This window comes from Engraulis encrasicolus, chromosome 18, assembly GCF_034702125.1.
Source record: "Engraulis encrasicolus isolate BLACKSEA-1 chromosome 18, IST_EnEncr_1.0, whole genome shotgun sequence".
In the NCBI taxonomy this organism is placed as follows: domain Eukaryota; kingdom Metazoa; phylum Chordata; class Actinopteri; order Clupeiformes; family Engraulidae; genus Engraulis; species Engraulis encrasicolus.
The window spans coordinates 3,133,748-3,147,573 of record NC_085874.1 but is presented as its reverse complement, the minus strand read 5'-3'; the positions used below and the strand labels follow the sequence as shown (position 1 = coordinate 3,147,573).

General features: G+C 43.4%; 2 protein-coding genes across 2 annotated transcripts in view; one reads left to right on the top strand and one right to left on the bottom strand.

The window, feature by feature from the left end:
* slc10a1 (solute carrier family 10 member 1) overlaps nucleotides 1-13,826 on the top strand; it is a 28,963-nt gene that overhangs the window by 769 nt on the left and 14,368 nt on the right. The window contains exons 2-5 of the mRNA XM_063222827.1: nucleotides 3,096-3,363; nucleotides 4,048-4,247; nucleotides 7,282-7,486; nucleotides 11,304-11,482. Of these exons, the coding sequence (XP_063078897.1) occupies nucleotides 3,133-3,363; nucleotides 4,048-4,247; nucleotides 7,282-7,486; nucleotides 11,304-11,482 (815 nt within the window). The 5' untranslated portion in view covers nucleotides 3,096-3,132. The remainder of the gene's footprint in view (nucleotides 1-3,095; nucleotides 3,364-4,047; nucleotides 4,248-7,281; nucleotides 7,487-11,303; nucleotides 11,483-13,826) is intronic.
* Nucleotides 13,174-13,826, bottom strand: part of LOC134468898 (polyadenylate-binding protein 1A-like) — a 2,512-nt gene continuing 1,859 nt past the window's right edge. Inside the window, exon 2 of the mRNA XM_063222826.1 lies at nucleotides 13,174-13,826. This exon is cut by the window's right edge and continues 540 nt beyond it. Within this exon, the coding sequence (XP_063078896.1) occupies nucleotides 13,431-13,826 (396 nt within the window). The 3' untranslated portion in view covers nucleotides 13,174-13,430.

Below are 13,826 nucleotides of genomic sequence, written 5' to 3'. Positions count from 1 at the left end.
AAGCCTTGTTTTTTCTGATAGCATCGATGAGACTTTGAACCCAATCATCCTGGAGGAACTTGTGAAAATGGCAACTCAAAGTGTGAATTCTGTGAAATTTGGTGTGACTAATGAGCTGGGCTGTGACATCATAGAGGGGAGTCCCTGGTTTGCTAGTATGGCGATCTGAGAAAACAACACACATTTGATGGACCCACATCTTATAAAGGAACCAAAATTCTGATACAAACATCAGCGTGTCGAAAAAACCACACATCCAACCTCATGAGAAAAAAAAACAGCAGCACAAATCTATTTCAGAGGCACTGATACATCTGCAGAAAGTGACATGTCTGACAGGCGAAGTGACGATTGTTGACATAGCCTGACAGTTCGTTTTGTTTATGGTTACGGTTGCTAAGGGCGCTTTGCCATGACCCACAGATGACATGGCGTGTGTATTTGTTGACAAATGGGGGGCATTTTGATTCAATTGCGCGATATAGTGTGATTGAAATGCATGTAGGCTACATGCAAAAATATCATAAACTAGAGAAAAAACGGAGGTATTAGGCTGTTGGAAAAACGCCCTATATAGCCTGAGTCCTCAGCATATTTTTAGTGTTTATCATTATTATTATTTTTTGTGCTCAAAGTCACAGGCGTCGCGTGTCCCTCAGCCAGACTCTGAGGACGAGGTGTGTCCAAACGTCAGCCACACGTGCACCACAATACTAAAAACAAACAATCAACGCTTCAAAGTAGGCCTATGCTATGTGCATCTCTGTTTATTCGCTAAGCAGTAGCAGGACTTTTTCTAGGATTTTTTGGCATGAGGGAGCATCATGGCAGGTTACAGGGGGTGAAGGGGGGTGTTCCCCCCCATGAATGAGAAATTTATTAGGGGCGCTCAAATATATATATAACAATAAAAGTATGAGGGTGCACCCACGGAGGTATGAGGGTGGAGCGCCCCTATTTCCCCGTTCAGAAAAAGCCCTGAGTAGCCCAATCTGTGAGTTGGCTGTCCTCGACTGAGAGCACCACGCTGATGTGCGGATATCCTCCCAAAACCAATTTTTTGACCAGTTGAATGGCAATCAATAAAAAGTGCATATTCCGAGAGCATTCGCATCGGTTTGGCATGTAATGTGCATTACCCTTTCCTGAAAACAACATACAAAGCAGATGGACAAGGTAAAACGAGTAGCCTAAAGCAAAGCAGTGCACTCACCTGTCTTCGTGCCCGAGCAGTTACAGGGGCAGTTTCAGTCTGCACGCCGGCGATGTCAATTGTTGGAACTGCTTGAGGCAATAGCATTCTCTTCAGTCCAACCATGCCCGCGACCTCCACATTTGTGGTGAAGCACAAGGGGTGGAAATGTGCCGAGCACAACAGTGACCACGAGCTTGCTTCAAAACCACGCATTGGATCCACAGAGCCCTAGCTTGATTTAGCCTTCTCCTTGTCGGCCACAGTTCCATCATTCTTCACAGAAGGGAACTTGTGCAAAGATATTCCTTCTGTCAAGTAGCCATTTTTGCAGCTGGCACCATTCGGCCCTCCAGCAACACACTGCTTGACACTGCGCTTTGTTTTGGTACTAGCCGCCATTGATCTGAACAAGGTGGAATGAGGTGAACTCACCCCTTCTATGTCACGCATATCATTTGCATAAAATTTGCATGTCACCAAAAAAACACTTTTTGGGAACGTTTTAACATGACTTTTAGGACAAAATATCACCCAGACAATATCCCATTTTATTCACAAGGCTTAGAACTTTCAGAATCTGTCCTGGAAATGGTCAAATTCCTTTTCTTTGTTTTCGTTTCATAAACACTTTAAGTCATTCTCACTGGTTAAAGATTCTCTGATACTATCAAGCATGATGAAACACTTTCTAAGGAAACTACAATACTTAAAAAGTGCTTGATGCAGCAAAGTGTAGCACATGCATTTTGATAGTGATGAAAATGTGAATGGCTGAAACATTTTAAGAACTTGTAACACTCTTGCAAAAAGCAGTCCCATCTAAACCAATCTGCTAATCAGTGCCTGGCCTCACTTGAGTACTAAGGGCTGTTATGCCATTATTCAATTACGACCTTCACCTGCCAAATCCCTGATGACTCTGGTCACATGGTACTCTTGCACCTGTACTGTATATAAATCTGGACTATCAACACTTCAGTTGCTTGCCTGCCTGGCTGGCCTGCATGGCACAGCATAGCACTTGCTTGCCTACAAGCTTGCTTACAAGCTTGCTCATAGGCTTGCATACAGGCTTGCCTACAGGCTTGCCTACAGGCTTGCCTACAGGCTTGCCTACAGGCTTGCCTACAGCTTACTTTACTCTTTGTGAACGCTTGCTTTGTGGCACTTGCTGTGTGTGGCATCATTTGTAGCATCGTTGCATATAATGTACTTGCTGCAAATTGGGCATTGCTTTGAGAGCTAGCTTGTAGTGCTGCTTATTTGCTGTGCTACTTGGTGCAAATTATGTTTTTACAGACTGACCAATGCTATTTTATCATTGGCTCATCAAGAGCTGATACATTAAAAAAAAAAACTCACACACTCCCATTGTAACATATGCGTAGGCCTACACTGAAAATGTATTCATGCCCCACACATTCAAAGGACCACCGCAAACCAGCATCTCAATATATCAAGTCACTTCAGTCATGGTGACCGATGGGATGGTGGGGCAGTAACATGGGTAAGGAGAATGATGGGTGGGAGGGAAGTTGCCATGGCCATATTCATGAATGCAACTATGACCCAGTAATTGCCTGCTATCTCACAGTACATCTTCAACTTTTTAACTGTAGTGTACCGTTATTTTACCTATACTACTGTATAAATATTGTAGAGCACTTTTAGTTTAACAATACTAATACTGTGAACATTCTGTAGAGTACTGTTATTTTAACAGTTCAATTGCTGCTGAAATATAGTTATATACTGTGGTACATTGAACAGTACTGAGCTGTATTTGATGTTTGGTGTGAAATAACAGTAGAATTACAGGTAATAATTGCCAGTAACTGCCGTTATTCTGCAGGGGAAATCTCTTACAGTGTAACTATTTTCTCATTTAACAACTTGCTAGGTAACAGTTAAAAACACCCTCTTCCACAACTTCCAAGATGGAGGAGATCATGATGAATCCAACAGACTTCCCAAATGCCGCCACTGCTGACAGCAATCTCCTCCTCCTCCTCCTAAACAACATCAGCAGCACCAATGCCACCCTAAATGCCACCGTGCGCTCACCGCTCTCTGACACGGCGGACAAGGCCCTCAGCCTGGTCATGGCTGCCATCCTCTTCGTCACCATGGTGTCCCTGGGGTGCACTATGGAAATCTCAAAGATCAAGGTACCAATGCTTATTACCCGGCAATAGCACAGCAATGCAATGATCTGCTCTGTCTGTCTATCTGCCTGCTTGTCTGTATGTCTGTCTGTCTGCCTGCTTGTCTGTCTGTCTGTCTTTCTCTCTGTCTGTCTGTCAGTCTGTCTGCCTGTCTGTTTTTGTGTCTGCCCGCAGTACGGAATCAACCCTTATTACCTGGCCGTAGCAATGCAATTATCCTCTCTGTCTGTCTATCTGCCCGCCTGCCTGCCTGTCCGTCTGTCTGTCTGTCTGTCTGTCTGTCTGTCTGTCTGTCTGTCTGTCTGTCTGTCTGTCTGTCTGTCTGTCTGTCTGTCTGTCTGTCTGCCTGCCTGTCTGTCTGTCTGTCTGTCTGTCTGTCTGTCTGTCTTTGTGTCCACCAGCAGTATTTTGTCACATGATGCATCTATAACATTGGAAAGAGGGCCAGGTTGCCATCTCTGATTGTTCTCCTGTTGTCTGTACCAGTGCGTATCTTGTAGGACCCATTTCAATAAACTTCAAATAGCTTCTTTCGGCGAGCCATTTTCATCCTATAAAGAGTGTACTCATCAAAATGTATAACATGTATGATGTATAAAATGTATAACTAAAAAGGGGGATGAAATAAATAAATAAATAAATAAATTCATTCATTCATTCATTCATTCATTCTTTTTATCCATCAAGGCGCACATGCGGCGGCCCAAGGGGGTAGGCATCGCGGCGGCGGCCCAGTATGGCGTGATGCCGCTGACGGCCTTCAGCCTGGCCAAGCTGCTGGGCATGCCCCCCATGGAGGCGGTGACCCTGCTCATCTGTGGCTGCTGCCCGGGGGGCAACCTCTCCAACATCCTCACCCTGGCACTGGACGGGGACATGAACCTCAGGTAGGCCTACCAACACCAACACCAACACAAACATCAACATGAACATCGATTTAGTGCAATACTTAAGCAATATGACACAAGTGGGAGTGAGGTTGTTCTGGGACACCCTCACGGGTGTGATTCGCCGCAGGCACGAAGCCGCAGGCTGAGTGCCGTAGGTAATTACACCCGTGAGGGTGTCCCAGAACAACCTCACGACCAAAAGTGACCAAGAATATGAACCTCAGGTAGGCCTACCAACACCAACACCAACATCAACATCAAAATGAACATCGATTTAGTGCAATACAGTACAAGAATATGAACCTCAGGTAGGTCAATACCAGCACCAATATTCACATAAAGAGGACCACAATCATCACACACCTCTACTCAGCATCCTAACCCTGGCCCTAGACGGGGGACATGAACTTGAGGTGGGTTGATATCAGCACCAATATCTATACATCAATTTAGTGCACCACAAACATCATCTATCATTCCAACATGCTCACCCTGGTCCTGGACAAAGGCATGAACCTCAGATAGGCCTACCAGCATATCACAATATAGACCATAAAGTGGACCACAAGCATCACACACCTCTGCAACATCCTCACTTACCGATATACCAGAGGATATAATAGCTTTAAAGGGTCATTGGCCTAGCGGTTAATAGGAAAGCTAATATAGGCCTATCTGTTAATAATACAGGATATAATAGCTTGCCTATTAACCGGTAGGCCAATGACCCTTTTAGTTTGACATGCCAACATGAACCTCAAGTGTTTAATCTCCAAATGATGTTTAGCTAACTGATTGTCAGTGGATCGTTGGATCAATGCTGGGTGATAGCAGGAGGTAGGTGAGTTGACATCTTGTCAGCAAATGTCACTGAAATGTGTTGAGAAATTGAGAAAGTCCTTGAGACGCTGAACCCCATACTGCTCCCAGTTTGCTTGATTGGTTACATGACAGCCTTTGTAGGCAGAAGGTAAATGTGTGAATGGGTGAACATGAAGCACTCCGAGTAGAAAACTTCAGGTGTACTCTACAGTAGGGGTGCCAAACATAAGGCCTGTGGACCGCCATGCTTCAATCCGGCCCCAGACTTCATAAGAATGTCAAAATAAGAAGCAAATCTCTAGCCCATTACAACATTTTCTGCAGTCTGAGATTTCAGATTTTTAATACTTGAGAACAGATGTCTTTTTGGTCGCCATTTACAGCCAATGCTCCTGATTCCAATATGAAGTAGAAATTTGCAATATTTCGTTGAGATCAAATAGGCTGTATATGGCCCCTGAACTGAAATGAGTTTGACACCCCTGCTCTACTAGGAAATAGCAACATACATAATCTACCTGGACTCCAAAAAAGAAATTACGCAGAAAAGGCTCCAATATACTGTGTATATATAATAAATGTACACTGCAGGCATATTCAGCAATCAGCACATTCAAGTTTGATTCATTGTTATTTTTCGAAGCGTAGTGTTACGTGGCATATTTTTTGAAGGTGAATGACCTCCCTGCCATTAACCTCGATGATTAAAAAAATAGCACATTGATATTATCACGCCAGATATATTAGCCGGTCTAACAACCGATAGGTCAACGACCCTGTCACCTGTCAGAGAGGGCTAATCAACATACTGTAACAAGAGGACAAAGTGTGAGCAATATCTTCTGACGAGAGAGGGGGGTGATGGACACTGGAAGTCCTTCTGTAGAGTGAATCTTATCTGTGGCGAAACACCTGCATTCTTCAACAGTTTTCTTAACCTAGTCTATTAGCTCATCCAATCAGTGGCCTTGACTTATACAGCCTTGTCATACAGCCTTAGAAACATACAACCTTGATAAACAGGCGGGGCTGAATGCATTTTATATACATTATATGCTAAACAGAAATGTGTATCTATACGTTTCTGTACGTTTATTATTAAATGATTTGAAACTTATTGCTGAAGAAAGTTACACTAATTTTGATATACATGGGTTCTCAATTTTTGTTTTCCCCTGGCTGCGCGACCCTGGCTACGCACAACTCAACCTCTGATTGTTGGAAACCGCTGTCGCTCAAAATATTAGCTCACGTGGTTGGCTGACAGTGTCGTGCCCCTCCTCACAACACCGTGTTTATAAACAAACTTCAGCAACAGGGATACACAATGTTTTTGTCTGCGATTTCCATGTAACTTGGACGGGAAATTACAATAACAGGACATACAATTTCACACAGTACCTTTTGCTATCTGGGTGTGTGATAAAACAAGCAGTAAAATGTGACATGTTGACATCTGTCTGTATGACTGAGGTGAGATTATCTTAGGAAGTTCAAATAAGGCATGTATTAATGAGGAGACACACACACGCACGCACGCACGCACGCACACACACACACACACACACACACACACACACACACACACACACACACACACACACACACACACACACACACACGCACACACACTATGTGTTGCAAGCAGCTCTTATCCATCTTATTATGTGTGTGTTCGTGCGTGCATGTGTGCGTGTGTGCGTGCATGCATGTGCACGTGTACTTACCGTATACACAATACTTTGTCTTTCATTTTTTCACACAGGTGATTATGTTTTGTAGCCTATACGGTTTGTGTGTCTTATGTTCAACCTTTCTTCCACACTGTGTGTGTGTGTGTGTGTGTGTGTGTGTGTGTGTGTGTGTGTGTGTGTGTGTGTGTGTGTGGTGTGTCTGTGTGTGTGTGTGTGTGTGTGTGTGTGTGTGTGTGTGTGTGTGTGTGTGTGTGTGTGTGTGTGTGTGTGTGTGTGTGTGTGTGTGTGTGTGTGTGTGTGTGTGCTTGTGTGTGTGCGTGCGTGTGTGTCTCTGTTCGTCTGTGTGTGTGTGTGTGTGTGCTTGTGTGTGTGCGTGCGTGTGTGTCTCTGTCCGTCTGTGTGTGTGTGTGTGTGTGTGTGTGTGTGTGTGTGTGTGTGTGTGTGTGTGTGTGTGTGTGTGTGTGTGTGTGTGTGTGTGTGCGTGTGTGCGTGTGTGTGTGTGTTGTGCCCCACAGCATCGTGATGACGGCGTGCTCCACCCTGCTGGCTCTGGGCATGATGCCCCTGCTGCTCTTCCTGTACTGCCAGGGCTTCTCGGGGCTGGAGAACGCCGTGCCCTACGGGGGCATCTCCCTGGCCCTCCTCATGACCCTCCTGCCCTGTGCCATCGGCGTCTACATCAACCACCGCACGCCACAGTACTCCAAACTCATCACCAAGGTTAGTGAATATAGCTACCATTGGGGCGCTGCTCATAGTGAGCCCGTGCAATGCTCCACTTCCACTTGGACAAGGCGGTAGTTACAATATCCATGGCGATCCTCCAAACGTCTTGCATGCTAGATGGGATCCTAAAGCAGAATTTGATTTGACTTTGCGACAATGTACAGCATTCTTGACCACTCTGACCCTATATCGTTTAATATAATAATACAATTACATATAATACAATACGTGGTCTCAGGAAATCAAGTGGTTTGCAATGGCCACTTCACAGTTTGATGCTGTGGAAGTTGCTGTTCAAATAGTCATGATGCACAACATGACATGCTGCTAGCCTCTGACATAAGATCTTTCAAGGTCAGGGAATGGGTGGCGAAAGAGTGGTTGGAACACACAAGGTTTGGTCATCCTGACATGATAAGACATATTATCAGTCTTGAATGTTTCACATCAGCTCAGCCACACGAGTCCATGCAATGTCATACTGTATTGTACATACCCAGACCAAAAACATATATAAAATGTATAAAATGAGTCATATACATTTTTTATATGTCACGCCATACTGTATATACGTGGCCCATTCCTCATTTCTTTCATACGTAAATAAGGCACACATACACATTCCATATGCAACATACAGTATGTGACTGGACACAGGAAAACAGGCCGCAAGTAGGTCCAGGGGCATACTGAGTTAGTCACATTCTGGGAGTGCAGATTGTAAGCTATACACCAGAGACACATGAAGGATGAAATGGGCGAAGGACAAAGAGGGCGAAATTCAGTGTCCCATTCTGATAGCTTGGCGGTCAACAGGTCGTGGCAGTGAATCAAATTGATTGAGGCAAAATGTGCTCCTCATTTGCATAATATTAAACATGGCCAAAAATTGTTCGCTTCACTTCGCCCTGTTCCCTTGCCTTCATCCCAACTTCCCTTGTCTAGGAATGGCAAATTTTGCTTCACGACTCAAATTTGCATGTACGTGTCCCCCGCGTTACAATGATACCTTTCACATGAAAAAAGTGGTACCACGCACTGATAAAGGCTTGATAGCCAAAACGCATTTTCTTTTTGGACATGGTGGTAATATAAATAAATAATGAGACGCAGTTTGTGAGTGCGCATTTTTCTTCCTTAACCTTCTTTAAGTAGAAAACAGAGAAGTCAGCTCTGAAAGTTTCTCTTGCCCATAGAAATGACACAGAGTTAGCCTGAAGCATCAAGCTTCTTCAAGACCTCAACTTGCACATTCTGAAAAAAAAGAAAATCACAAAAAGAATGAATTTGTAGATTTTGTATGTTTCACTCTGGGAGACATGTGACTAGGGGACTTAAATCAGGTCACGTATAAGTATTGTACGAGTGCCAAATTTTTAGGGCATGTACTTCTTTTCTCATTTTTTTGCATGGGTAAATACATCACAGTGTGAAGATCAACCGGCAGTATCTTTTATTAAGATCTGTGACTAATGACATCTACGTCGATACACAGTAATTGCATATGACTATATGATTGTTTTGAGATGGCTGTGAGATATTTCCTCTGTTCCTGTTTACATGACTCATGGTGCAGTAGGCTTCCTGAGAAACAGTCTCATGCTTACGTACAGTACACCATTCTGATGTTGCAATGTACATGTAGGCCTATATTTTCGAAACAGAAGGCCAGAAGTGCACTATTCTCCTTCCCCTCTTCAGAATTTCTTGAATTGAGAACGACATGCAATACCCATAACCAGTGTTGGGGAAGTTACACAAAATCTATATTATGTTACTGATAACATGTTACTGCCTTTTCAAAGTAATCTGTTACATTACAATTATGCTATATTTAAAATGTAAGTATTTACAATACCTTTGCATTATTTTTTTTAGTTAGTCTCTGCAAAATAAATGTAAATGCTGATCTGCCAACGTAGTGTAAATCAAGCTCATGAGTCATGCCTGCAGAAAGTGTGTCAGCATGTATTGTGACTTAAGTTACTTGTTACTTGTGTTACAGTGAAAAAAGTAGCCGAATGCATTATACGGAGGCCAACTAACTAAGTGTGGCGTGGAACGTTAGTAAACCTCCCTCCCGAAGCCTCAAAGTAGCTGAGCTATCGGACTGGTCCTTTAGCTCATGCTGTGCCTCCTGTGCCTGAACAATGCATTGGCTAGGAGGTAGCGGGTTCAAGCCCTGAGTGGCGGACTGCACAGAAACACTTCAGTCACAATTACATTAATTAATTATTTTTGTAAGGACTAACTCCCAACACTGCACATAACACTGTCCATAATACAATAATAGAGAAATTTGGATCTTTGGACGTCCCTGGTTGTTGGTGTGTGAAGAGGTGAGACCATCCTTAAAACCCCTTACTGCACGCCGTACCTCCTGTGGCTCGCTGTAATAGACATTGAAAGTTAACTACTATAGTACAACACTACTATGACATAACACAGGGCCTTTAATAATACATTACGACTTGGCCATTGCCATTCTGGTAACAGTTCATTTATAATGCCATGTCCTACGGGGTTAAGGCACGCACCAATGGAACAAACAGAGACAGCAACCTGGCCCCCTGGCCCCTTCACACGGCCAGTTGGCAGGAACAAATTTAACAAAACAATACAGGCAAAGTTAACCAAAATAAGATAAACATTATTCCCACTAGTTGGATAGGTTTTGGGATGCACCAACAGTTGAAACATAATGTCATTTGGAATACTTCAAATTGAGGGTAGTGGTAAATAAATATTCATGAAACAAGGTTTGAGGAAGAAAAGTTGCATAGATATTCAAGCCAGGTCCTAATGGTTAAGTTTTTATTTTTGCACCAGAAGGTTGCAGGTTCAAGTCCCACCCTTAGCAATCGGAAAAAATGTGTGTCCCTTCCACTTTCATCCATAGCTGAGCCATGGCACCTTACCAGCCAGGCTTCTGCCAATTTCAATATGCTGTCATCTTGCTCACGCTACCTTTGTCTTGTCAGTACCCGGTGGTGTTGCTTTTTTCCGCGATCTGAGCTATTCTAATGGGGGCAGACTTTGTTTACATTAAAAACGTTCTTTACACAGGCCTACTCCAAATATTATCCCAAAAGGTATTGCTGTTTGCTAGTCGTCTGCTGATGTTGCATACACTTTTGGATGTTATTGGGAATAAATCAAGATTTTTTTGGAAATGTAAACAATCGCCTGCCCCCATCACAATGACTAGGAAGTCGGAAAAGGCTGAAGAAGGAAAAAAAACTCAGATACTGACAAGTCCAGGGTAGTGTGAGCATTACAACTGTCGAAATTGGTGGAAGTCATCCTTTAAGCCTAAGGCATCTGCAAAAAAATACCTGCTGAAGAATGCCTAAGCTTTTTTTGGGAAAAGGTGTCCTCAGCATAAATTTCAGCCTCCGAAGCATATAAAAACATGAAATGAGTTGCATTTAAAACCTAGGACCCTCATCCTGCATTAAAATGTGTTCATTAAGCTCTGACGTAACCACATTTTTAGTAAAAAAAAAAAACCTCAAATCTCAAGAGCCTGAATGCAGCGTCTATGTCGCTCCAGGCACCTAGGTCAATGCAGTGTATATGGTTAGTGTAAGTGCATTTGATGGGCAAGTCCTCTGTGATGTGACTTCCTGTGTGTTGAAAGGAAAATAAAGGTCCGCAACACTGTTTGATGCTCCCAAATCCATCTTTGGGGGCATCAAACAGTGCTGCGGACCTTTTTTTTTCCATTCAGTTATCTTATGTTTGGTCCCGCACCTGTGCTACTGTTGTGCGCGCATTCTCTGACTTTGATTGACTTCCTGTGTGTTGCCAGATTGGGCTGAGCATCATGCTGCTGGCCAGTGTGGTGATTGGCGTCTTGGCCAGCATCACGGTGGGAGAGACCATCCTGGCCGCCGTCTCCTATCGCCTCATCATCGCCGCATCGCTGATGCCCATCATTGGCTACACCTTTGGCTACGTGCTGTCATACCTCTTCAGACTGAATGCTCCGTGAGTATCTCATGCAAAGGACCATAGTGTCTTTCTCTCTCTCTCGCTCTCTCTCTCGCTCTCTCTCTCTCTCTCTCTCTCTCTCTCTCTCTCTCTCTCTCTCTCTCTCTCTCTCTCTCTCTCTCTCTCTCTCTCTCTCTCCCTCTCTCTCTCTCTCTCTTTCTCTCTCTCCCTTCTAAATTTTCTTTAAAAAAAAAAAAAATCCTGCAGATCTCTGCCCTCTCCTGGTCAAAATCCAGTCAGTGTTGTTGACCATTTTTTTTTTTTTTACTGTTCAGACTTGCAGTAAAATGTCTACCAGGTTTTTAAAAAAAATAAACCCTACCATAATAAACCTTACATTTTAAATATTATTCATGAGAGCATTGCACATAGCCCGTTTTAGCCAAAACTCTATATAGAGAATTTCATATAGCCTAGCCTTGGTCAATTTCAGATAGACTTTTGTCATCTAAACTACAAAGCCAATCGACAATTGCAGAGAAGGGAAGTTGTATCGACTTGTTATTAATCTGCATAGCGCACCCAAAGCTGGAACCCCAGCCATCTTTGTGGGAAAGTGGCTCTACCTCTGTTTGTTTGACTTTGCTGTGACTGCCACCTTTAAAACAGACCCCACCTTCTCTAGGTCCCCTGAATATAACTTAATTGTATTGCAAATGAATTTCTAAGATTCCATTACAAAACGTGTCATATTTCATTTGAAGCTGCATAACATTAAAATGATGTCGGGGGCCAAATAAAACGTCTTCAAGGGCCGTAATTTAAATGGCCCTGGAGACATAGGTTCCCCACCCCTGGTCTAGTGCCACCCCCCTAAGAAAACCACGGGGAGAGAGACGGTTTGAGAGGATATGAGGCCTGGATTTCGGATGAGCGTTCTTTCTTTCTTGCTTCCTTTCTTTCTTTCTTTAGCCATGCCAATACACAGTATAATAAGGACCTGCAGATAGGATCCCCCTGAATAAACCCTTCCTGAGAAATGGTAGCCTATTTGAACTTCCTCTCTGGTGCCTCATTTAAAAATATTACATTTGTCTTTGACACCACTTGTCTTAATTCATAGACTTCTGCCAGCGAATGTTATGTATGCACACACATACACACGCACACGCACACACACACACACACACACACACACACACACACACAAACCTGTGTTTCAATAAATGCCAAGATCCTGCCATAACCCACATGAATAAAAGACTTGTATGCCATCGTGAGTTGATTTGAGGGTGTAATATTTATTGAAGAAAATAGCAACTGGAAAAATAAAAATTTAATAGGCCTAAATTAGGTTAAAAAAAATTCATGACATAGCCAGAAGGGTACTTTTTTGGGTTTCTTTTGTTTTGTCTTTTTCTTTCAGTTTACATTTTGTTGAAGTGATGATGATAGCTGCAGCATTTCTCTTTCATATCTTTGTTGTTGTAGTTGTTGCTTTTTTTTTCAGTTTACATTTCAATGCAGCGATGACTCAGTCTGTACACTTTCCATCACCTTCACGCTCCGAATTCGCAGAATATCTCATGCTGCTTCTCCTTGGACATTTCTTCGCCAAAAGTTTTTGACGTAAATGATGGTGAAGTTGTTTTTTCTTTCTTGGTCTTTTTTTTCAGTTTACATTTTGTTGATCATGAAAGCTGCAGGTCTGTCTTTGCCAGAGGGCCGTTGGGTCTTTTTTGGGGGGGCGGGTGTTACTGTTTTTTTGGGGGTTTTTTTTGCTTTTTTTTTCAGTTTACTTTTCATTGCAGTGATGACGTTATCTGCCATACAGTGTTGCTGTTGTTTTTTTTTGTTTTTTTGTTTTTTTTGCTTTCTTTTCAGTTTACATTTCATTGCAGTGATGACGTAATCTGCCATACAGTGTTGCTGTTTTTTTTTTTTTTTTTCAGTTTACATTTCATTGCAGTGATGACGTAATCTGCATCCTTCTCAGTTAATGTCTTTAGTTGCCTGGCACAGCTGTGCAGGCGGTAGCCTTCTGGGCTGCCTCTTTTTCCTTATGGTATATGAGCACACCCACTGCCTCATCCACTTTGCAGCGCAGAGACTCCTCGGACTCAATCAGCTGAAGCAGCTCACTGTTGTCAAGCTCCAGCAGCATGCCGGTGACTTTTGCAACCAGGTTGGGGTGAATTTTCTGTGAAATTTCTATGTTCGGTACCTTGTGCTGGATCAGGGGGTACAGACGCTCCCCCAAAATCTGCTCCTGCTCGTCCGGGTTGAAGCCAGCCAGCATAGAGAGGGTCAGACGCTCCTGGCGCTGCACGGGGACCACAAGCTGCTGCTTGGCAGAGTGAGCCTGTGCTCCCATCTGGAGGCTCCTCAACACTGCGGCATC